General features: G+C 38.5%; 1 protein-coding gene across 6 annotated transcripts in view; it reads left to right on the forward strand.

The window, feature by feature from the left end:
* Positions 1–24,508, forward strand: part of cald1b (caldesmon 1b) — a 31,267-nt gene extending 6,759 nt beyond the window's left edge. Inside the window, exons 1-18 of one of the 6 annotated variants that reach the window (XM_061721037.1) lie at positions 924–1,121; positions 1,319–1,422; positions 10,577–10,702; positions 10,985–11,315; positions 12,037–12,075; positions 12,174–12,830; positions 13,218–13,253; positions 13,331–13,398; positions 13,565–13,808; positions 13,984–14,109; positions 15,690–15,733; positions 15,846–15,924; positions 18,139–18,333; positions 18,417–18,539; positions 20,090–20,161; positions 20,273–20,284; positions 21,422–21,452; positions 23,604–24,508. In XM_061721037.1, coding sequence (XP_061577021.1) covers positions 1,349–1,422; positions 10,577–10,702; positions 10,985–11,315; positions 12,037–12,075; positions 12,174–12,830; positions 13,218–13,253; positions 13,331–13,398; positions 13,565–13,808; positions 13,984–14,109; positions 15,690–15,733; positions 15,846–15,924; positions 18,139–18,333; positions 18,417–18,539; positions 20,090–20,161; positions 20,273–20,281 — 2,223 coding nt within the window. In that variant the 5' untranslated portion in view covers positions 924–1,121; positions 1,319–1,348 and the 3' untranslated portion in view covers positions 20,282–20,284; positions 21,422–21,452; positions 23,604–24,508. Of the gene's footprint in view, positions 1–923; positions 1,122–1,316; positions 1,423–10,576; positions 10,703–10,984; positions 11,316–12,036; positions 12,076–12,173; positions 12,831–13,217; positions 13,254–13,330; positions 13,399–13,564; positions 13,809–13,983; positions 14,110–15,689; positions 15,734–15,845; positions 15,925–18,138; positions 18,334–18,416; positions 18,540–20,089; positions 20,162–20,272; positions 20,285–21,421; positions 21,453–23,603 lie in introns of those variants that run through there. The other 5 variants (XM_061721039.1, XM_061721033.1, XM_061721036.1 and 2 more) reach the window with 5 other exon arrangements.
* Positions 24,509–25,084: the final 576 nt, after the last annotated feature.

Here is a 25,084-nt window from a genome sequence, read left to right on the forward strand (position 1 = left end):
ACATGACCGCTAAAGGCCTGTGCTATCAAAAAGGTTCAAAGCCAAGAACAGAGGCAGGAAGACCAAATCATGCAAACAAAGACAAAGATTCTGGCACATACCAGAAGGAATGTAAGAGTATTCAAAACTGAGGGAGATAATGAATGACCCTGTGGAGGTTGGAGAGTCAAAAACACAGACAGGAAGAAAACCCAAGAAAAATGGACAAAGAGGAAACTGCTTCAAATATAAAGCAGGAAATAAAAGCTCGAAAAGATGAAAAAAAAATCCAAATCCAAAGGAAAAAGACTAACATCAAATACTTCAAAATCCATGGAAATCCAGAAGACAAAGTTAAAACAACAAACATGAAGAATATGATATATATTTACTGGTTGAGACGTTGAATTTGGGTTGTTTTCTGGGGCTGGATGCCTGGCCACCCAACTCAAAAAGAGGTCTCAAAAGATTGATATATATTTATTTTTATTGGTCCAGTTCTTGTGAAGTTGTCTTATAAAAGTGACTAAAGTATAATGAAGAAGTTAGATTAAAACAAGAAAGTTCCGATACTTGACAAAGAAAACACATTTATAACTGATCCTGTAGTTTAAGGGAAAAACTGTGCTGCCAGATTGCTACATTTTCTCTTTCTTGACTTAAGCTCACTCATTTGAGAGATCTTAACAGATGACGCTCAGCTCTGCAAACAAAGTGAGCCGCAATAAAACAAAAGAGGGGGGTGAAGAGAAAGTCAGAGGTGGAGGTCATTTTAGTATAGGTGACATTTCATCAAGGTAGATTTAAGAAAGGAAACCTGAATGAGTAAAACTCTCAAAAGATTCACAGTAAATCTAACAGAATGAAATCAGGATCAAATTTAAGAGAGTGAAGTCAGAGATCAGGGAAGACGGAGAGCTGGAGAGCAGCTTGGGAGGAGGGGGAGGCTGAGAGAGACAGCGATGGGAGCAGGGAGGCAGGCGTTGCCTTTTCTGGTAGTTAAAGTTGCTGAAAGAACAAGCAGGAATTCTTTGAGTTGAAGAAGAGCTGAGAGATAAACCAGAGTGTGGAGGCTGATTTATGACGAGAGTCCAGGCTGCCCATGGACTCAACAGTAGCTGCTGCTGAGATATTGTAAACAGGTAGATATTTTTTTTCCACATATTTCAAGAGGCCGTCCTGGGCAGCATACCTGACTCATCTAGCGTTTATGAGATGCTGTCAATATTTTGTATTTTTCCGTTACGCCACAGATTTACAACTTACTAACAAACCCCAAAGGGCTGTGAAAGTGCCATAGAGATAAAGATAAAGATATGTGGTTGTTGCTCTCTTTCAGTGAGAAAATAAGGAGCATCTTTGGAGCAATATGGACAATGACTTTGACCGCCGCATGGAACTAAGGAGGCAGAGGAGAGAGCAGATGCGCCAGGACGCTGAAAAGTGAGTAAAACCCTCTAAACAAAATCCGTCTACAGATGTGCCCAGTCATGGACATGCACATTCAGTTAGGAGGAAAAAAGTGAATGCAGACTTTTCCACACCACATCCTCTTTTAAGCCCTAAAATTATATAAAAATTGTATAAAAAGTTATTCAGCACAAACTAAGCAATCTGGATACATTTTCAAACTGATCAGCTGCAGATTGTTTGGGAACAATCTCCTATCTTTATAAACCACTGCTTCCACAGCTGGGAAACCCCTATGCAGTTTCCCTCTCTTCTGATGAGCCATTAATCTTGCTAAGTCACACTTGGACACTTATGAAATCAAGGCCTCCCTGTGTTTATTGGAAGTTGTGTGTCTTCACATGAAACAGCACCATGACAGAGGCAGAAGTTTGATAACAATCGGCTCTGCCTTTTATCCTCATCAGGGACTTGAACAAGGCTTTGTTTGCGTAACTGTAAAGTGAGTTTATTTGAATAATACAGACACAAAGATAATGCTCAGTACCTTAACACAGAGCATTACGGTGCCAACAAATGCAACAATATAAAAATACAATTTAGATTCTAAAATGTTTATATATTTCATACGTATACATATATGATACAGTAGTTACTATTATGAGGTCATTTCATCAGCATTAAATCACTGCTGTTATATCTTAGGATGTAAATTTCATAATATCGTCATTTTTAAAAGTTAGTGACTTTTCAGACTGGGTCCTACAAGTTCTGATTTTGTTTGGATGTAACAACTGCTGTAGCTAGTTTCCATCAGATTAGTATTAAGATGCACCGGAGGCCGACACTTTATTCTGTCTTCACTCTCCAGCTGTGTATTTCATTTATTGATTCATGTCAAAACCATTGTAGATCATGACGTTAACCCTAGGATGGATCTTTGTATCTATATACAAATAAATATACATACTCATACATAAACACACATTGTGAACGTATAGAATCCCTTTTAAATAAATGTATATCAATAAATGAATCTATTTTAACTGAATGTACAAAATAAATAAATCTATAAATTCACATTTAGTTTGTTTAGTTTATTGGTCCTTTCAATTCCCAGTACAGCTGCAATTCGTTGGTGCCATACAAAAAACATTATAATTTTTGGTATATACACACATATATATATATATATATATATATATATATATATATATATATATATATATACAGAGCCGGATTAACGCAAAGGCAAACTAGGCATGTGCCTAGGGCCCGATTGACAGGGGAGGGGCCCAGACAGAGGGACAAAAAAAAAAAAAAGATTTTTTTTTTTTTTTTTTTTTGTCTGCACACATATTAATGGTTCATACCAAACCTAAGGCATATATTTATGTGCATTATTACTATATTTAGTGTGCATACATATATATACGCATACATACGCATACACATACATACATATACACATACAGACATACATACTACAGCACACTTTGTCTTACTGCAAATTTTATTGTTCTTTGTAGATTTGACTTCTTATTTAACTATTCAATTTAATCAACACATTTAATTAAGATTTTCTGCAAAATGCAATAGCTTAAAACATTTATCTTATTTTACTCTGTTTACATAGCAATGCTGACACCTATTGGTGATTTACTGGTACTAATACCTTAACAATGATACTCGCAATCGATAAGATAAGGATAATTTAATAGCATTTAATAGAGCGGTGTAATAACCTATAAATAATAAAAATCAAAACATAGTCTGATAGACTGTTTAATATACAACACATGACTTATTTTGGAATACAAAGAACCAACTTGACTATGACTATGCTATGTAAAATGTGAATTAACTTTTATTAGTAACTTTGGTAAGTTTAAGATTTCAATTCATAAATAACATCGATGGAGGGGGGCCCAAAAATCACAGTCTGCCTAGTGTAGTCCATTTATTTAATCCGGCTCTGTATATATATATATATATATATATATATATATATATATATATATATATATATATATATATATATATATATATATATACAATTTTTATACAATTCTAGCTAATCACCAAGGACCAAAAGGTGTACTGAAGCCTAAGGCGGGGCCTTTCAGTTTCTATTTTGCCCCGCCTGTGTCCCATCTGCCCTGATTGTGTCTGCACCTGTGTCTCGTCGTGTCTCGTTATCCCCTGAGTATATCTGGTCTTGTCATTCCCTTGCTCCCTGTCAGTCCGTACTGTTTTGTCCTCCATGTCTTCATGCCTATGTGTATTATCCCTTTGTTTTATATTTATTAATCATTTTGTATTTATAGGTGCTTTTGAATTGTAATAATGTGCTACACATTTTCATTTTTGTATTTAAGCTGTTCCACAGATTAACTCCTGTCACTGAGATGCATGGTTGTTTAGCGTTGGTTCTTGCCTTTCTTTTCCTTAACATAAATGTTCACCTGAGTTCATATTGGTTAACTCTGTTTTGGAAGAGCTTCTGAAATACTGTCAGCAAGTGTTTTATTGTTGATTTTGAACATAAATTGCCCTGTCTTAAGGTCCACTAAATCTCTGAATTTAAGCACATTTGAATTTATGAATAATCTATTAGTTGGTTCTCGATAACCTGCTTTGTTTATAACTCTAATGGCTCTTTTTTGTAAGATAAAAATAATCGGGTCTGTGATTGTTTTGTATGTATTTCCCCAGATTTCCACACAATAAGTGATGAATGGCACAATGAAGCAACTGTATAATCATATTCAGGGAGTCATGGGTGAGGTTGGTTCTGTGCAATATTCCGATTGATTTAGATACCTTTGCCTTTAAATGATCAACATGTGGCTTCCAGCACGGTTTATGGTCAATAACAACACCCAAAAATGTATGATCATAAACTCTTTCTATTTCAAAATCATTTATCGTAATTTTTATGTGATTATTAGTTTTCCGATATCCAAATAATATAAATTTAGTTTTATTTAAATTTAATGATCATTTATTGGTATCAATAGGGTTTATATATATATATATATATATATATATATATATATATATATATATATATATATATATATATATATATATAGCTATAGGTTTTCAGTTCCTGTTGAATTGTATTCACAAGCTCCTCCATATCATTTCCAGAGCACAGCAATGTGGTATCGTCTGCAAATAGTACACAATTTATAAGCTTTCACAGTAATCCTGCAAAAGAGAAATATTCCTTCCCCCGCATGAGCTTTCACACAACATTATGGTGTTCCTCAGTATGAACATGGTCCCATTTTCTCCATTTTCAGCTCCATAGCCTGCAACAAGTTCCTGATGTTTCTTGTCACTGGCTGCTTTACCCAGTTAACGCTGAATAAACTAGCAAAACCGTAGAATGTTTCTACCTGGATGTTCCCAGACTAGAAACTCCTCCCGGTTGCTAATCACTGCAGTAGGGTTACCGTAGAGACTCTTCCCGGACATGTTAGCAGAGTTGAAACAAAGCTTTACCAAATGATTCACACAGCATATTATGGTGAAATGATACAGAGGGGGAATGAACTGGCTGTGTGAATGTAACACCTCAACTAAGTGAAAATGATCAACAAATGGTAACTGACTGCAATGTAATACTGTAATTAGGCGTGTTATGGGATGATTACAAAAGGTGAATTCATATAGAATCTAATAAAAATCTAATCAGACGTGTCCATTTATTTATTTATTTATTTATTTTTTTAGAAAATAAAAGGACAGCAACTGAGTAAAATAAACAACAACACACACACACACACACACACACACACACACACACACACACACACACACACACACACACACACACACACACACACACACACACACACACACACACATAAAAAAAACAAAACATGACAAGAAATGTCCATTTATTATAGGCATACCATAACAAAACCAAATATTTAACTGGTTTTCAACATATATGGATGTGAATTTATGGTAATCTATTCTTTGTTAGCCAACAAAAAAGACTAAGTGCAGTGTACAGCCAGCGGTATTTTCATCCATGATTAGTACAAACAGTAATTAGAGCAGACTCAGTTCCCTTAACAGAGTCTGTATTAGCTTGACTAAATTTGGCTCAATTTCAACAACTATTTGCTTTTTGTCTTAGTAGGGCATCAAAAACTAAAAGCTGCGTCATCTTGCTTAGTTTTGAGCCTGGGAAAACTGCCCTTTTCACCATGTGACCTTTTAGTATAGCTGTACTGTCTGTAGCTGTGGGTTTTTTCTGAAATGTAAAATAAATATACAAATGAATAAGATAAAACATTTAAAAAAAGCTGATGTTTTTATATATCTATTTAAAATGTAGGTTTTGTAGATTTTACTACACCATGTTTACTGGTTTAATTTAGATATTTAAAAGTCAAGGACTCAACAAGATTTATTTCTTTAAGCAAAGTCTCTGAAGATGTGTAAGAGGTAAATTCATCCACATATCCAAAATTTCTGCATCCACGTGACATGATTGAAACCAAAACCTATGAAAATTAAATTGTTTAACGCCTAACTATAATTTTCTAACTCTGAAAACAGAGGGACAGAGGGAAACAGTGTGGGATGGTCTCAAAGTGAATGTTTTGCATGGGTGTCAGGGGGAGAATACCTCTGAGCACCTCACCATCCTTATTACACGTTTAATATTACAAATGGTATAAACGTGTAAATCATCATGTAGCAAGTTGTCAAATGTCGACATGATGAGCCTTTATTATGAAACTGCGATCGTTTTGCATTGTGGACCAATGTAACTATTATAAAATCCATGAGAGTGGGTTCTTTTCTTTATTTCATACAAAAATAAAAAAATATGAATCAGTTTTCAGCTGAACAACATCATCAGTAAAAGAAAGTAGAAAAATCAAGAAATTGAAATTAATCTGTTCGTAAATTGTAACCGAGAGAGAAGCAAGATTGAAATCAGAGATCTCTGTTAATCCAGTGGCATGTTGTGTTTACAGCCTGCACCAATTGAGCATGACATCACATGCTGGCTTACAAGTAGGACAGACAACATGAATAAAGATTAACAGGCAGTAGTTCAACATCTGGGGGGCAGAGGTGCTCCTCTACAGTTACAGTATATGTCAGTAAAATCATCTGCAGCCACTTCTCAGTGAAACATACTTCTCAGCTCCTGACAGTTTCAAGTTGTTTTCATCAGTGCTTCAAACTCTTGTATGTTATGTTCTAATGAAAATATATATACAAACAAAAAAGATAAGAGATATAGAATTGAGAGAGAGAGATCTGGACAGTACTGTACATGAGCTTTGAAAACAGCTCAATCATCCTTTAAGCAGCACATCCAAGTCAGCAAAGAAAAGTGAAACAATGTGCTACAGAGGATGTAAATACAGGCCACAAACTGGTGAGGAAAATAATAAACTAACTGAAACAAAAACACTGCAACAGGAGGAATTCCTGAATTGGAAATACAAAATACAAAACAGAGTGTAAAGAATTGGACTTGGCATAAAGAAAACAACTTCACTCTGAGGAAAAATTGTAGATCAAACAATGAAGCTGATAAATGTGTTTACGAATTGGGGTTTTTAACCGATTTACTTGAATATAAAATGGTGTTGCATCTATTTAGTTATTCTTTTTAACATAATGACCACAAAATCCAGAGATCCAGTCAATCAGTCATACTGAGTCTAAATGTAAGGATTGTTGTCTCCCAGTTCAGAGCTCCGGCGCTGTGTTATCAGCTGGGCTATCAGAGTATAAGCAAAATGAGCGTTCCTAGCAATTTTCTCACAGTCTTGCAGCCCAGATCTGGCAGCCATGCCAACACAGCATGCCCTCCAGCCTCACCATGTCTCTCAACTCCAAATGGTGCAGATACAGGAATGTTTTTGCAGTCGTTTTACTTCAGCATGTGGTAGCCTGCTATCGAACATTCTGGCTCTTTATTCCTCTTGCTCTCCAGTTAGCCACAATGAGCTAATTATATTTCTCACTATTGATTATGTTTTATGGTCTATGTCCCTGAGGTTGGTCATCAGGAGACGGAACTATAACAATTTGGGGATGTGCGCTGTCAGTAGCCCTCTAATTTTGGGTGGCGTATTATTTGATCTTGGGGATGATCCATACCACAAACTCCTGCATATTTACTGGATATGTGCTTCTTTTTGGGTCAATTGTCTGTTTTGAAGACAGAACGGATTCTCGTGGTTTGCGTCCACCTCTTCCTCTCGCAACATCTGTAAATCATTGTGATTCTGGAAGAGCGGAGGGAAATAACACCCTTGTGCTATCAGTGGACCGTTTCAAGCTCTAAAGCCTGTTAATACTTTGAAAGATGCTACCAGGTGTGCTCCAAAATCCCCGATAGAAGGTCCACTCATAGCTGGATGAATGTCAAAGCCAGAACGTTAATGAGAGGGGGAAGAGAAAGGGAAATTCACGGGGGAGTAAAGATGTTGTTGTCTTCTTGTAATCTTCTCTCGTCCATATTTCTTCCATTTATTGTGGGTATACCTTGGTCCTTTTTGATGTGGCATTTGCTTGTGCAAAGGAATCTGACTTCTTGGATATTTCTCAGGTGTTTCCAAATACAACCACCAGACAGTCCTTTTTGAGAAATTGTTTATTTTTTACATTTATGTAAAATGTCTTTAGTTCTTTTTGAATAAACGTGTATTCCTTTTAACTATTTAAATTCACACTGTATTCAAACTCATCATAGTCATATACACAGATGGCCCAGTATGTGGTCAGGGGTCACAAGTAGAAATAACTTCTAGGGCAGGGATCAGCAACCTGCGGCTCCGGAGCCGCATGCGGCTCTTTACCGCCGCCCTAGTGGCTCCCTGGAGCTTTTTAAAAATGTTTGACCTTTTCTTTTTCCTTTTTTTCTTCTCTGTTTTTCTTTTTTCTTTTTTTCTTCTTTTTTTTTCTTTTTTCTTTTTTTTCTTCTTTTTTTCCTTTATTTCGTCTTTTTTTCCTTTTTTTCTCTTTTTTTCTTCCTTTTTCCTTTCCTTTTTAATCTCAACATTTGACTTTTTTCTCGAAATTTTGACTATTTGCTCAACATTTCTCGAAGAAAAAAAAATCTTCCCCCAGTTATAACTAATATAGAAACATGCAGCATGTGTTGCCTTCATTCTAAGGCTTATACAAGACTTTTCATTTTTTGCGGCTCCAGATATATTTGTTATTTGTGTTTTTGGTCCAATATGGCTCTTTCAACATTTTTGGTTGCCGACCCCTGTTCTAGGGGGATGCATGGGAAAGGGATTAATGGTCAATATTTGAACACGATACTGGCATAAAACCCACTTTGAATTAAAAATCCATCCATCCATCCATCCATCCATCCATCCATCCATCCATCCATCCATCCATCCATCCATCCATCCATCCATCCATCCATCCATCCATCCATCCATCCATCCATCCATCCATCCATCCATCCATCCATCCATCCATCCATTAACTCCCACTTATCCGTGTTTGGGTTACGTTACATGTGGAGCTGCCTAAGCAGAGAAGCGGACCAGAGATGTGTCCTGGGTCTGCCCCAGGGCCTTCTCCTGGTCCTCCTGGCTGGAGATGCCTAGAACACCTCCCCAGCCAGGCATGAGGCATCACCAGATGCCCAAACCACCTCAGATGGATCCTCTTGATGTGGAGTTCTCACCCCATCCTCGATCTGGTCCTTCTGGTCCCCACTCACCACCAGTGAGTGGCAAGGCAGGGCAAGGCAAGGCAAGGCAAGGCAAAGCAAGCTTATTTGTATTCAAGCAAAAGCAACAAGGCAGTTCAAGGTGCTTTACAGAATGAAAACATGAAAAGGAGAGAGAGAAAAGAGAGCCTGTGAGTTATAGCGCATTGGCATAAACGAGGAAAGTTGGATTTAAGCTAGCGTAGAGTGTAGTACTGAAATTAACATTGTTTACATTTAAATTCAGAATGATTAAAAAGAAAATCAGTAAAAGGCAACAATAAACAAATGAGTTTTTAACCTTGATTTAAGGGACCCATTGGTAGACTCAATGGTGGTGGGTAGACTGACCTGACCAGGTAAACTAGACCGTAGCATGCCAAAGCATACACTTATTTGTCTTGTACTGTATTGCTGTTACATTTAGCTTCTAAGGAATTAATCAACAGAACAGACGAAACAAATTAGCTCCAAAGTTTAAAAGTCTTCTCATAATAACACCCGTCCGCTTCTACAAGGAAATCCATGACGTTACTCCCTGGTTCTCTGATATTTTATGTTAGCTACAGCAGATAGATTGTCTCCATAATAATAATGATAATTCATTTTATTTATAGGCGCTTTTGAGGGCACTCAAGATCACCATAGATAAGATAAAATAGAGGAAAAAAACACAGAATAAAATGTCATGTTATCAAAGAAAAAACACAGTAAACCATAATAGTAAAAGGAGTAAAAGCAACTAAGTACAAAATTGAAGTGATTCCTGTTCCAGATTAAATGGAATATGTCTAAAAAGGTATGTTTAAGTCAGGATGTAGATGGAAGTAAGCTGAACGAGTGACATTGTTGATGTGGGACTGGAATGACAGTGCTGTCAACCTGGGAAGAGGTTGTCAACAGAAATAGAAAAGTTATTATCTTGGAGAAAGTGGATTTAGTGCCAACCAGCATGAGCTTAGTTTTATCACCGTTAGGTTTGAGCAAGTTGTGAGGGAAAGGGAGGTTGGTGGGTTTTGTTGAGGTGGAGCTGGTGTCACCTGCATGGCTATGAAAATTAAATTAAAGATTAATGCCAAGTAAAAGTACTGGCTAATAAAACATAGATCCACATATTGCACAACTCTTCCAGGCTCAAAAAGTATTTAAAATTCTGATTGAAATGGGCACAGAATGAGATTTTAAAGTGGTTTAGTCTGCAGCGGGAGACGCTATAACACCTGCAAGATGGTAGGTAGGAGGATGTGTGCCAGCACTGCTACAAGTCTCCATGGACACCAGTCATAGACAGGTAGTGAGATGTTATCGTACCTCATCGCCATATATGCCCTGTAGTGCAATCTCAGAGGAGTATTGGCCTTTTTTCTCTTCTTAAATATGCATCACAGTGTAAAATACAGCCAAGACTTTGATCTTTTGAAAAGATATTGTAAGGATAAGTATAAACTGCATTTGCATATTTTGTTTCAGGGGGGGATTCACCAACGATGATGATGAAGAAGAAACTCGGGAGCAAAGGAGGCGTGCAAGGGAGGAGAGAAAGAAGATGAGAGAAGGAGAGGAGTCTGAAACAACGGATGTATTAAATAATAACAGGTATGGAAAAACCTCAAAGAATGCTCTAAATCCAGAAAGTGAGAGAGAGCAGAACCACATTCTTGAAGTTAAGTTTTTAATGTGTCTGAGTTCAGAGTTCATCCAGGGAGATGCAAAAATAAGCGCCAAAGTTTTAAAAATCTGCTGATAATGACCACCATCAATAACTGTCTCCGATGTTATTACCTGGTTCTCTGATATTTTCTGTTGGCTACAGTAGATTGTCTCAGATGTTTTACTGTTATTATAATTCTCTGCTTCAACCACATCATTATCTTTCAGTTTGACAGAGACGGAGTCTGTGGAGACCGGTGGTGCGGCAGACGATGACCAGGTTCTGCTGGAGCGTTTGGCTAAGAGAGAGGAGCGCAGGCAGAAGAGAATGAAAGAGGCTGTGGAGAGACAGAAGGAGGGTGACCCCACAATCAGCGACAGCAACGGTACAGACGGCCCCCTGGAGGAGCCATCCTCCATCACCATCACCAGCACACATACAGAGGACACGGAGGGGAAAGAAGAGGAGGACCAGTCTGCTCAGGAACAGGTGGCAGAAAATGACACTGGCATCTGGGGGAAAGATGGAAATAACAAGATGGAGGATGAAAAAGTGGAGGTTTGTGTTTCCTTTGCTTCTTTTTTCTTAATTAGGGCCCGGGCACTGACAGTGCGAAGGCACTATTGTATCTGTAGGAGATGTTCTCGTTCTCGTTCTCATTTTTATTTTTTTTTCCGATGAAATGAGGGCCTTTTTGCCCCCCTAAACGTGCCCCAAAAATCACCAAATTTTGCACGCAAGCCAGGCCTGGTGATAAATTTGATATTTAATGGTTTGCATTAATGGGTGTGGCCTAATGGCTCAACAGCGGCCCCTAGAAAACTTCGAAAAGTCTCATGGCGCCATGGCCGAAACCGAACAGGAAATCGGCCATTTTGAATTAATCATGTAATTTTGGCGCAATTTATGCCATTTCTTCAGCCGCTTCTTCGCCCGAATCGTAACGTGCACCCAGGTGTGTTATACATCAAAATGTGCGTCTCCATCCTGTGACGATGCGCATTACTTTTCTCAGTCAAAAGCGTTACCGTGGCGACGATAGATGCCAAAAAGCGCGCCCCCCTTCATCTGATTGGTCGATATTTGATAGTTCCGATTTTTTGCCATAACCTTTGAATGGTTTGACGTAAAAAGTCATGGGTGGTGTCATCTGACTTAGTTTTGGGTCCTTGACCTTTATTGGTGAAAATTGCACGTGCAAGGGCCTGTTCATCGCTGCTTGCAGCTTTAATTGTTATTGCTGGCGACAAAAGTTTTCATATTCCAGTGTACTTTGCAGGAATCTGAAGATTCAAGTACCCCAGCCACAAGAAATAAGGTATATACTCTTTAACTTAATTTTATTTTTGTAAATAATTTATGTTTATATAACATTTGGATCAAAGTAATTCTGGCTTATTTTTGATTTCTATCAAGGAGAATGTTGAGGAGAAGAATATAGCAGTGGAGTTGGAGGTGGAGGTGGACGAGGCTCTGCATCTCACTCTCGAAAAGAACGAAGACGAGGCTGTTCCTGAAGTTAATGATGAAGAAGAAAAGAGAAAGAAAGAGGAAAGGGAACAAGAGCAAAAAGAAATGGAAGAAAAGCTAAGGATAGAGGAGGAGGAGAAGCAAAAACTGGAAAAACTCCAGAGGGAGGAGGAAGAACAGCGGCTACGGGAAGAGGAAAACAGGAAGAAGAGGGAAGATGAAGAAAAAGAAAGAAAACAGATGGAGGACAAACTGAAAAAAGAAGAGGAGGAAACAGTGACAAGGGAGACGGAAGAGAGACAGAGGCAAGAAGAGGAAGAAAAACAGAAAAATGAGATGGAGGACAAGAAGAAAAGAGAGGAAGAGGAAAAACAGAGAAAAGAACTGGAAAAGAAGAAAAAGGAGGAGGAAGAGAAGAGGAAGAAGAAAGAGCAGGAGGAGAAAAAGAAAAAAGAAGATGAAGAGAGACAAAAAAGGGAGATAGAGGAGAAAAAGAAAAAAGAGGAAGACAAGCGAAAAAAGGAGATGGAAGAGCGGAAGAAGAAAGAGGAGGAGGATAAATGTAAAAAGAGAGAGATGGAAGAGAAGAAGAGGAAAGAGGAGGTACTGATGCGAATAGGAGGTTGTTGCAAAAGCAAATTGAAAAACTCAGAAAAAATAAATAAAGGCATTTTTGTATTTCTGTCTGAAATTGTAGAAGGCAGAGATTTAATAAAACACTAGGTTGCAGGGAAACACTAGACTGATGCAGACTTTACAGAGATAAGCATTGCTCTGCTATTTTTTAACTTTCTGTTGTGGTCATAAATTACAAGATAATTTGAATCGTCAAATCCATTACAGACGTAGTCGTAATCTTGAATCTCAGAGTGAAAACTCATCAACAAACATCTACGTTACACATTTTTCTGGCCTTTGACTCCAATTGTGTTGGATCTGTGAGACGTTAATCATTCCTTGTTTCTCTGTATCCATCATTTCTCCATAAAGGAAGAGAAGCGAAAGAGAACTGGCTTGAAAGACAAGGTAAAAGAAAAACAATGGTCCATCAATATACTTTACATGCTATTTTTCTTCTAAGTTGCTTTCCCTCTTTTTGCAAGACTGAACCAGGCAAACAGAACGGAGCTGTCACTGACAATAAATTTAAGAAAACAGAAAAGACATCAAGGTAAGTCTTGGCAGTCTCATCATCTCATCAGCAACACACTCCTTTTAGATATGACTAGGGGGTGATGATCTTAGACAGGCAAACCCTTATGGCTAAATCTTTTTTTTTATAACTGGCACACGTTGAAATGTGAGTTAAAAACCTGTCTGCCCTCGCGACCGACCAGGGAGGTTCCCACCACCAAGGCAGGTGACTCAGAGCGACTGGAGGCTGAGCGGAAGCTGCAGGAGTTGAAACTGCGACGAAACAATGCTGAGAGCGAAGAGATTGAGAAGATGAAGCAGAAGCAGCAGGACGCAGAGGCCGAGCTGGAGGGGCTGAAGAGGAAGCGAGAGGAGAGGAGGAAGATCCTGGAGGAGGAGGAGAGGCAGAAGAAAAAGGAGCAAGAGGAAAAGAAAGCCAAAGAGCAGGTTAGGATGCTCTTCACTTTCAGAAATGAATTCACACTGGGAAGTGTGTTTTCCTTCAAGACACAAAACTTAAAATTGTCAATATGTAATAATTCCATCACAGAAATCGCAGAAATCGCAATCTAAGACATTTGTGAGGGAGAAAAAAAATGACAAAATTGTTTTTTTATAATAGGAGGAGAGAAAGAGGATGAGGGAGGAGATAGAGAAAAGGAGAGCAGAGGCTGCAGAGAAGAAGAAACAGAAAGAAGATGACTCTGCAAAACCTGACTTTACAATAAGTCCCAAAGGATCCTCCAAGGTGAGTTTTGCCTTTATTATTTGGTAAATTATCATTTATTCATTAATGTCATTTTTCACTCAGACAAAAGAGCTTTTAACCAAAAACCTGTCGAGCCTTGACTTTCTGCACTGCTGGATGCCATGAATAAGAACATAAATAAACTTCATCTTCTGACCCTTCAAGGCCAACCCTTAGCCAGTCATGGTGGTCACTTAGCACAACAAAACATTTTATCTTTAAATGTGAGTGATGTGCTCTGTTAGGTCTTTATTTAGAGCTCTGAAACTATGCCCAGTGCTAAGTACTTAAGTGGCAACAGTGATGACAGCTAGTCATTGGCTGTGTCTTACAACAATCAAAAGACCACGCCCCCTAATAAATGTGTTGCTTTGCATAATTTTACCTGATGTGGCAAGAAAAAAAAATTCACCTACAGTAAAGTTGTCATAAATGCAAAATCTAGTCAATATTTAGACCAAACCGTTTTTTTTTTTGTGTTCTTTTTACCAGGCTGTAAAATGTTAATTTATACTGCAAAGTTGAACGTTTTAAAATGGAGGTCAAAGGAGACTATCTCGTGTTCGAACCGTCCCCCAGTGGTCAGTTAAGGACCTGCAACCTTTTAATACTTTGCACTGGACTCAACCCATAAGAGCAGTTGTTAGCCCTAATTATCGAACACTCCTGCATATAATTCTCCATAACACTACACTTGATCATTTTTACAGCTCAAATTTTACATTCAAACAATTGTGTAATGGTTTTGTGGCTTTGAAAGGTGAAAATGTCAAGACAGAATCACTACAGCTAAAAAACCAGGTTTTATTTTTATGCTAAACTGAGTCAAACTCTACCGTGCTAAGCTAGAGTTAGCTAAGATAACTTTTGCCTGCACATTTAAAATAAATGTGAGTTTTCAATTTGTTTCACTTCTAACACTCATCTAAAAGAAGTTCCAGTCTTTTATTATTACTAGACTTCCAGCCTTATGTCTTGTAATAGCAGCGAGATGTTTGTATTGGTTGACCAGTCTCAAGAGAATCACAGCGATATTCCACCTCCTTCTACAGTCAAACACTTTCTAACTTTTCTTTCTATGTTTATTTGTTCAATTGCTCCCCTTTTTTTTTCTTTTTAATTCCTGTGATATTTGTTGCTCGTTTTAAGTATGTAGTGAGCTGGTTTCAGAGCTGTATTCAAATATGGATGTGTTTGAGCGTATTTGAGAGTATTTTTGGAGCAGTAATGAGAATTATGTGTGTATGTGGGCGTTTTGGGCTCTGTGCATGTGTATGGGAAGTGTAAATAGTTGGAGCAAAAATACTCTGTGTGAGTGTGTGTTTGCATGCGTGAGAGAGACAGAGAGAGAGAGAGAGCTGTGAATATGTGCACTGGCTCTCTGACAGTAATTCTCTAGGTCACTCACTCAGGCATCATTCAACACAATGTTCAGACAACGTCTCAGGGACAGACTGGTCCTGTAGTGGGGCTCGTTTTAGGCACAAGAGGGGAAGGCGGCCTGACCATGAATAAAATGTACTCCTGCATGTCAAGGACAGCCCCTTTTCTCTCACTTTAAACCATGTTGTCTTGTACAGATCGGTGAGAAGGCCGAGTTTTTGAGCAAGTCAGCCCAGAAAAGGTGAGACGTATACTGTTTAAAAAAGGAAAGACATGTAAATCAACAGCAGTGACCGCTAGCCTCACTGCGGCCCTGTATAGATTCATACCCAATATGGTCTTCACCCATACAGCACCACAGCCAGAGTGTCACACACTCCCATTGTCTCCAAGATTGGCAACAGATTGAACCAGTACACATCTGCCATCCAGGTGAGACTTCCTGTTATACACATTACCCCCATGAGCACAAAAAAAGCACTCTATTATAATAATTATAATAATAACAAAGGGATCATGTGAGCACAATAAACCCTGATTTAAAAAAAAAATGCAATGACCTGGGAATCATTTAACCTAATACATTTTAACCTAATAACGCAATTCTTGAAACTGACAACTTTTGTGATAACATGGAACCAAAATATTTTATACAAAAATAAAATATAATATGTATAATATAATATAACATAATATAATATAATATAATATAATATAATATAATATAATATAATATAATATAATATAATATAATATAATATAATATAATATCATATCATATCATATCATATCATATCATATTATATCATATGATATAATATATATTACAATTCAAATAGATTCTATTCTATTCTATTCTATTCTTAAGGCACCTTCAAGAATAGTACTAAGTTTCAAATTATTCCAGTTAATATAAAGCCAATAAAAATAACAATAATGATAACTGCTTAGCTATGGTTGCTCTAAAACATTCCTTGATATGATTCCCCATGCTGAGCAAACACCAGGCGACTGTGGAAAGGAAAAACCCTCCTTGAACCTGTCAGAATCAGACCAGAGATCTGGACTCTGGTTCTCTCTATATCTTTTTTTTGCATTAACAACACTGTGTAACTTGCAACAGAGGACAACATCTGCTTTCATTGTGATGCACGCAGCATCTGGATTGGTGTCTTGTTGAGACAGCTGTGGCCTTTCCTGAAAAACATGTCAGGAAGCTGGCAGTTTATGTTGGTCCCAAAACCTTCATATATCATTTAGCACAAAAGATTGATCAGTATTTGTGCAAGTTACCCACTCTGTTACCCACATCATCCCTGTACAGTCATGGATGCCTTCTGGAACCATAGTTTGAGCACAAGTCATTTGTCAATTGTTAAGATCCTCATTAATGTAGAAGATACAATGTAAACAATCATCATAAATAAACAAACTACTGATCTAAAGTTTAAGAGCAATACAATGTTTACTGTTTTTATTATTCTATTTTTAATTATTACAATTTTTTTATAGTGTCTATTTTTGTTATTTTATTTTTGTTATTTTTATTTTTTTTAAAGTGACATTTGAATGTTTATGTCCAATGAATGGTTTCAAATGGTAGAAAGTTTTTTTTTTAAAGAAAGAAAAAAAAGGCAAGTTTACCCAAAAATGAAAAAGCATTTGACATCAACTGTTAATCATGGAGGAGGGAGTGTGATGGTGTGGGGCCGGTTTTGCTGGACTTGTACCGAGTGAAAGGCACTTTGAACCAAAACAGCTACCGTGATATTCTGAAGCTCCATGTAGCTGGGCAGTAGTATTACAGCAAGATAATGACATAAAACAGCTCAGTCTCCAGACCTGGACCCCATCGAGCAGGTCTGGGACGAACTGGACCGAAGAGTGAAAGAAAAGCAACTTACAAGTGCTTCACATTTATAGGATCTTCTGCAGCAGAGCTGGGAACAACTTTTTGATTAATATTTGATTTCCAGCTGCAACTTTGACGAGTCAGAAGTTTAGGTTTTCTTTTTTTAAAGTCAACTGTTTATGCTCCATGCTTTCATTTCAGAGTACAAAGAGACATTCAAATTCATACATTTCAATGATAAACCAGACAAATTGGGGTGTCCCAAACTTTTGTCGGATGAGGTAATTATTGTAATTTAATAAATAAATAAATACATTTAATTATATCGTTTTCCAGATTCACCCCTTATTTAACCTGCCTTAAACTAGTTGTCTATTGACTTAAGCATCATTTTACACTTGTAGCTTGTCGGAGTTCAGTGAGAATCATCAGTTCAGGGTTTTCAATCAAGCTCCGTTAAAAAACAGATGTGAGAAGCTGTGGAAGGATTGTCCGTCTAGCAAAGAACCAAAGCTAATGTTCTGCTGCGCGAGTCTAGTGTTTTCTGTTTCTCCATCAAAACCAGTGGTCAGACTAAGAACCAAAAAAATAACTTAGAGAAAGAAAGAAAAGAAACTGTTAAAGATGAATGATGTGAAATGGAAAACTCACAGCACTTTTAAACTTGGCTCATGTTCATGACAGCATTTGAGCAAATAAGAATAAACTTTCCTTTAGACTCTATCACTGATCCTGACTCTGTGCAGTGCTGCTTTCTGCCATCTAAAATAATGTGATCCACTCTTTTTCCCCAGGGAAGCAAGGAGATAAAATCCCCCAAGTCTGCAGTAGCGGACATTCCCACGGGAGGCACACGCAGCATCAAAAACATGTGGGAGAAAGGCAACGCTGGCAACGCTGGCAACGCTGGCAACGCTGGCAACGCTGGCAACGCTGGCAACGCTGGCAACGCTGGCAGCTCGCCTGAAACTCCAACTCCTGCAAACAAGGTGAGGTAGAAAGGAGACAGGTGGCTGGACAGGTCACCCAATATCTGAATATTTAACACGAGTGAGCATTTGTGCGTGTCCAGGATTCTGGTGTCAGAGCAGGTGTGGCAGGACGTGTCAATAGTCCCATGACAAAGCCTGCAGTAGAGAAGACAGCAGCACCAGCTCCTGCTGCAGCAACATCACCAGCACCTGCCAAATCCGCAGTAAGGCCCAACAAATCCTTGTCTTTATAACGCATCTGCGAACTATTACAAGACACCAGTGTTACTGAATAAGAGTAAAGCCCCTGTTATTCTGTGCATGCCAGTCTGCTTCTTTGCACATTGACATTGACAGCGTTTTGTTGGCTTCAGCCTTCAGATCTGTGGTCCCAGACTGGACGTCCGCTGGCTGGAGTCTAATGACACCATGTGGACCATTTTCTAAACAGCATCCGCTATCAGAGCTCAGAAAACCGCTCTCTCTTTAATCTTCTCAATGTGTGCGTTTAAACCATTTGCTTTGAAGAGTCATTCAAAGGAAGAAATAATGTGTTTTCCCCCAGTCCTGCAGACAATGATCTAACCTCAAAAACGTCTATAAAAGTGGTCCTGAAACATATTGGTGTGTCTTCACTCCTTTATAGAGCAACCTATTTATCTTCTGTAGGGATTTCATCATCATATTACACCCCATGAACAATATATTACTTTTAGCTTTAGTTGTATTTGAAGAACTTAACCTTTGGTATTCTTCTGGCAAAGGAAAGTTAAATAGATTAATATTTTATTCCATGTAGATGCTACAACCCAGCAACAACAAATGCATCAATAAAACAGAGGAAAGTGAATAATTGATATGCTTTTGCTTTATTGACATACAGTGCAGATAAATATATTAGGAGTACTTGGCGGACACAGTGTTCTTTTCTTGAAGCGGGACACCAGCTGCTGATCCTGCTAGGTCATCTGGAGACAATCCATCATGTCCCCATGCACTAGCATTTTTAGATGACGTGCGACATTGTTTTGAAGCAAAATTTATGAGTCAGATATCTTTGGTGACAAATGTTCTGGCGAGAGAAGACAAAACCCTGCGGTCACTTCTGCAGCAACACTTCCCCCTGATGGGCTGAATGAGTATAGTGCACGTGTGTCTCATTATCATTGAGCTGTGTTTCCTGACCGTGTTGACTGTTTTATTATAATCATTTCCATCTTCTATTTTCTTTATATTCTCTGTGAAATGTTTATGGCTGTTGCTTTACTTTTCAACACGGTTATGGCACCACTTTGCAAACATTTCACCAGATCTTACAGCACATAAAAAGTATTATATGCATGTTTGGAAATAATATTTGCATCCAATGCTGGAAGGTATTTACATACATTTATTCAAGTTGTAGTTTGAGGTACTCTGCATTTCCATTTAATGCTACTTTATACATCCGTTGGTTTGCATTTCATCCGGAAGAATTAATATTTTAATTTACAGTAGTCAAGAAATATTGATTTAATAAAGTACAATAATATGATCTCAAACCTTTTACAAAATCAAAACGTTCACCAACATTTTTTTCCAATAAACTAAACCAAAATTTTGTTATTTATATGAGTAAAAAAAAGTCAGAGAGGAGGCTGATAGCTCTTCTATTGGTCAAGATTACGTATAAATTAATTTTTACCTCATTAATTTAGTGCCTTTAGAGGAAGTGAACAGTTTCAACATTTACTTCATCATTCTGGCCAACATTGTGGGTTTTTTTATGTGACAGGAAGTAAAACCGAAAGATGTCACTAGCAAACGTGGTTTGTGGGAGACAAAGAGGGGCTCTGCGCCTGGCAAGGTAAAGGACACACACACACACACACACACACACACACACATACTGTTAAGGGCTTGTGATAAATATATATTTTTTTAAGTATTAATGATGATATGTGTTTGTTTCATTCAGTCTACCTAACAGGTGAGTGTGGACGTGTGACAAAAACACTGTGCACGGCCCACGACGTGTGATTTGTGACGTTTAACACAGATTTTAGGCACTTTCAACTGCATTTATATCTCTTTCTGTATAACATAATTGTTCAGTGATGGACTGTGTGAAAATTTGCCAGTTAAAAAGCACATTTAAAAAAAAACCTTTCTCTGAATTATTCATCTCTATAATAAATTTCCACACAGTCCCTTACTTACCAGAGTGCATCTTGATGAAAGACACACTCAGACCTTTTGACTGTTGTTCTTGACCTAAAACGGGAAGACTGATTCTGATGCGATGAAGCGATGGCCTTTTCCATCATCACATTTATACCCTTCCTGCACCCCCCCCCACACACACCCAGTACTGCACTATACTAAGTTTGTACTGTGATTCATGTCCAGACTGACTTTGAGGACATGAATAGTATAAGCCGGCTCTGTTTTCTCGCTTCTCTGACGTGGTTGTTCATTTCCGACATGTGTTCCTTTTTACATGTCGACATAGATATTTGACGAGAGTTTGATCGTTAAAGGCATGAGCTTCTGTGTGAGTGCTGTGTGTCATGCATGCTTGGGTTGGCAGTGGTGTGAACAATGAGACCTTTTCATATAACATCTCCCTCTTTTATCTTAAATATGAGAGTTTCTGACCATGCAGAGATAAACTATCCAAACTGTGAGCACCTGTTTCTAGCATGTTGTGTTCTGTTCAGTGTATTATTAATACATGAAATCCCTCCATGCAATGTCCTTTCAACTTTCTTTGCTGCACTCAGTTTGGTTGCACTCCAAGTGGAGGGTCGTTCCCCCCATTTCTCAGCTACCAAGGAGTCTCAAGCCTGTGCTCTTTCAGCATCAAAAGGCCAGACCAATACTGGTGTAAAGCCTACGGCAAATTAATATCCCAAAAGTGATGAGCCACTGTGGAGACCCCTAAAAAGGGTGAAAAGTCCATAGAACTTGATTACATATCACACCCAGTAGATGATAGTATGTTTTTTATGAGATCATGTATTAGCATCCGTCATAGCTTAGTAATAAAATAGAAATGTATTTCATTAGTTTGTGATTCATCTTCTTTTTACCTCTTTCATTTGCTTCATTGCCTCTTCTTTTCCAGGTGGTCATTGGAAGCAAGTTTTTGGCAAATGGTGAGTTCCCAGAACGACACATTTTCTGATTTGTATTTACCGTATTTTCTGGACTATAAGCCGCACCTGCATATAAGCCGCATCCGCTCTATTTAGAAAAAAAAAGATATCCAAGCCGCAGATATTTATGTTGTTAGATTAGATATTTACTACATGTACAGAAGGATTTTGAACTGTAAATGATGTACATGTTTGTACCTAAATAGATCCTTTCCTAACAGTGTCTTTTAACACGGCAGCAACTTTGCTGATTAAAACGGGACAGAACCAAGAGAAAATAACCAGTATTTATTCATCTATTTATCTGTTTGAAATCTGCTTCTACTTCTATCTGCTAAAGAAGAAGTAGCGTATTCTTTTTTGCATTTATTTTGTCTTAATTTTGATTCTAATTCCGGTTAGAGCGCCCCGAGCGGTGGAAGAAAAATCCACAGAATAGCCGCACCTTTGTATAAGCTGCATGGTTCAAAACCTATGAAAAAAGTAGCGGCTTATAGTCCAGAAAATACGGTACTCGTGTGCTTTGCTTACTCTATGTACCCTTCTCAGGCTCTATATCTAAAAACACTAAGTTACTTCATTTAGTTTTATCCAACAGTTGGAGCCTCTGTCCTGATTAAGAGTCAAAAGCCCAGGAGAAGTTTAATAATAATTAAACTGTGTCTGGAACTGTGTGTATGTTAACACAACACCGGAAACAGCTGTTCACGTGCATACCTAATGTGCTTTATCTGGATACTTTAAAGACAATGGAGCATATAAACAAAGTGTGATGTAGAGGAATCATTTGAAGCCTCCACCCATCTTTTGTGAGTATAAATAGTAAAACAGGTGGAAACTGTCAGCTTGGCGCTGTCTAAAGGTCACAGAATCCATGTACCAGCACCTCTAAACTTCCCTTAATTAACATGTTGCACAGAGTCGGATTCATTTGTGCAAAATCCAAAGGGATAAAACGGCTAAACAAGGCTTCACTGGACCAACATGCTGGACTGCTTCTTGACTTCATTCTGGATCATTTTACTTATTTCAAAAATGGAAGCCGTAAAAGAGAATAGCGCTCAGTGCTAGTCTGCTCAAAGCTTTGAACACCTCCTGGTGTGAATGTGGACATACTGAAAGATAAACCAGGATTTGTCATGATCAGTCCTGGGGGGAAGCAGAACTGGTATAAAGAGTCTTTGCCCTTGGTTTCCCGGGCAAGGGGAGCAGGCTGTGACTGATTTATAGTCCACAGCGGGCTCGTGGCTGCAGCAAACCCACCCACCCACCGTCCTTTATACCACAGTAGCTGCTCACTGTAAATCAAATCTATTGCTGGAGATTTTTGGGCACGAGCTCAGCACTGTGGCACCATGGTCTATATTGGAAAACCTTCACCGTGACCTTGTTCCCCAGTATAAAGAAAGCTGCAGACTCCTGGGATGGCTGTCGTGTTTTCGCAGCTCACTGTTCACCCAGCACCACTTCGATTGTCCAATGCCATCCTGAGAGTCTGCAAGCTGTCAGGCATACCAGAGTGCAGCTGCTTGATTTTCACATTACAGTGGAGTGCTGAGGAGGATTACTAGGTGTTTGAGCAGCAAGTCGGCCTCGATCGCTAGGCTTATTCACTCAGTACTAATGGTTAAGGCTTGAAGTGTAACGCTGCCGTCGATGTAAAAAATAAGACGCGTTGAAAGACGGTAAAACCATGAATAGACCCATCTGACATGGATCGGTTTTTACACTTTAAAATTAATTTTTCTTCTCCGTATCCAAAACGTTTAGTTTCTTGCAACATGAAGCCCTCAGTGTTGAAGCAGGAAGGTGAACAATATGTTTGGAAAATCATTTGTCGAGTGTCAACTTCAGCCTTGAATAGTCATCCGTATTTGTAACCCACCAGCTTCCTCGTGAGAAATTGACAGCTGAGGAATAGAGCAAAGGGCAAGTGACTAAGTTACAGCTTTCAACTACAAAGAAACACGTCTGGACTTTGACTTGAGTGCACACGTCTTCAGCCGTAGCTCTGAATCTGATCTACAGACACACAACCCCACACAACACCTACACCAGTCATTTCACTATATTCATTAAACATCACCTACATTTGGGTAAACTATTCAGGTATCAGACGCAGTAGCTAATAAATGTTTGTCTTTCTGTCAGCAAGCGTGAGACCCTAACCAGTGACATCCCAGTCGAGCCTTACCTGACCTCACAAGACTCTGCTACTGTATGTGCATCCATGCCCCTTCAGCACACCTGCTCTTCACATGCGATTCACGCCACGATGAGGAAGGAGGGTCCAGGTTGAGTGACATCAGCACCAGCTTCCAGCTACGTGTCTTCAGTATGAGTGGCTTTGCATTGGTTGGGTAAAGTTTGGGATTTTCCTTAAAAAAATTAGAAAAAATAAAAAATAATGTCAGTTTTGGGGGTTACAGAAGCTGACTGACGACGGTTTGACATCTTCCTTTTGCTATGACAGTGGAAATGATCAAGGCTTCGCATCGGTGAAGTTTACGTCTAAGAATTACATCTAAGGATGATATTTCTAATACTGAGCAAGGCTAGCAGCTAGTATATGTAGTATAGAAAAGTAGCACAATCACACAGTACATACCAGATTCAACCACTATCTCTGGTTCTTCTCTCCAGGGTTTATTTCTGTAGTTTCGTGTCATTAAATAGCCACAACGCCTGTTCATATAAGAGGTCCAACGGCACGCAGCAATGAAAAGTTTTCTCCAGTGTTCTACCTGCCATTGGCCCGTCCCATGTATGATTTGATTAATAAGCACCCAGGTGTCAAAGCCACAATTTGATTGATTGATGCTCGTGATGAAGACTGAAAAGTTGAACAACTTCTGATGCGAGCAAATGTTTCCAAAGCTATGCAGCAACTTCCGCAATTCAGCCTGGCGACACTCGACGTCCCCCTTTCAAAATCAATGTACAGCACAGCAGTGCTGCTGACACCTGAGATACAGTACATACCTGCAATCAGTTCTCACTTCCTACTTGTCACGTAGTGGAGTTCTGTCTGGATCAAACCGTGTTGGTTTTTCATCACAAAACTTTACTTTTAGAAATGTAACGTTAGCTGAACTTGTGGTGCAGCTGTCAAATCACAAAGTTTGCCTCATCATTACCATCTACCTTTATTGCTTAACATTAACCAAGTAGGTTTTATTTATAACAAAGTAGTGGGTTACTGTGGAAAAACAAAGGAAAATCAAAATAAAGACAGAATAAAAATGGATGAATGGATTGAGCACGGATGTCATGCTTGAGAGACATTGTCCATCTACAAAGTATTCACTCCTGACGGATGAAAGAGGGAGGAATTCTGGTGGGTTGGCTGAAGCTACTAAGAATGACGGCCATACAGGAGCAAATGTTCACAACTTAAAACAACTTAAACGTCATGAGTTTTATAGTCTTATGAGCGATATCATATTGCAGATTTTTAAATGTGACACTTTTGCATCAGACGTACATCCGTAGATGTTGAACGCTGTTGTTCTGCAGACCGTGTTGCATGAGATGCTCACATGACTGCGCAGCAACGCAGATTTTCTGTGGTGAATAAATTGACACAGTGAAAGTGTGTTTGATACAGTGTTCATTTGAAACCTCATTAAGCT

Source organism: Cololabis saira, chromosome 5 (genome assembly GCF_033807715.1).
Source record: "Cololabis saira isolate AMF1-May2022 chromosome 5, fColSai1.1, whole genome shotgun sequence".
NCBI lineage: Eukaryota > Metazoa > Chordata > Actinopteri > Beloniformes > Belonidae > Cololabis > Cololabis saira.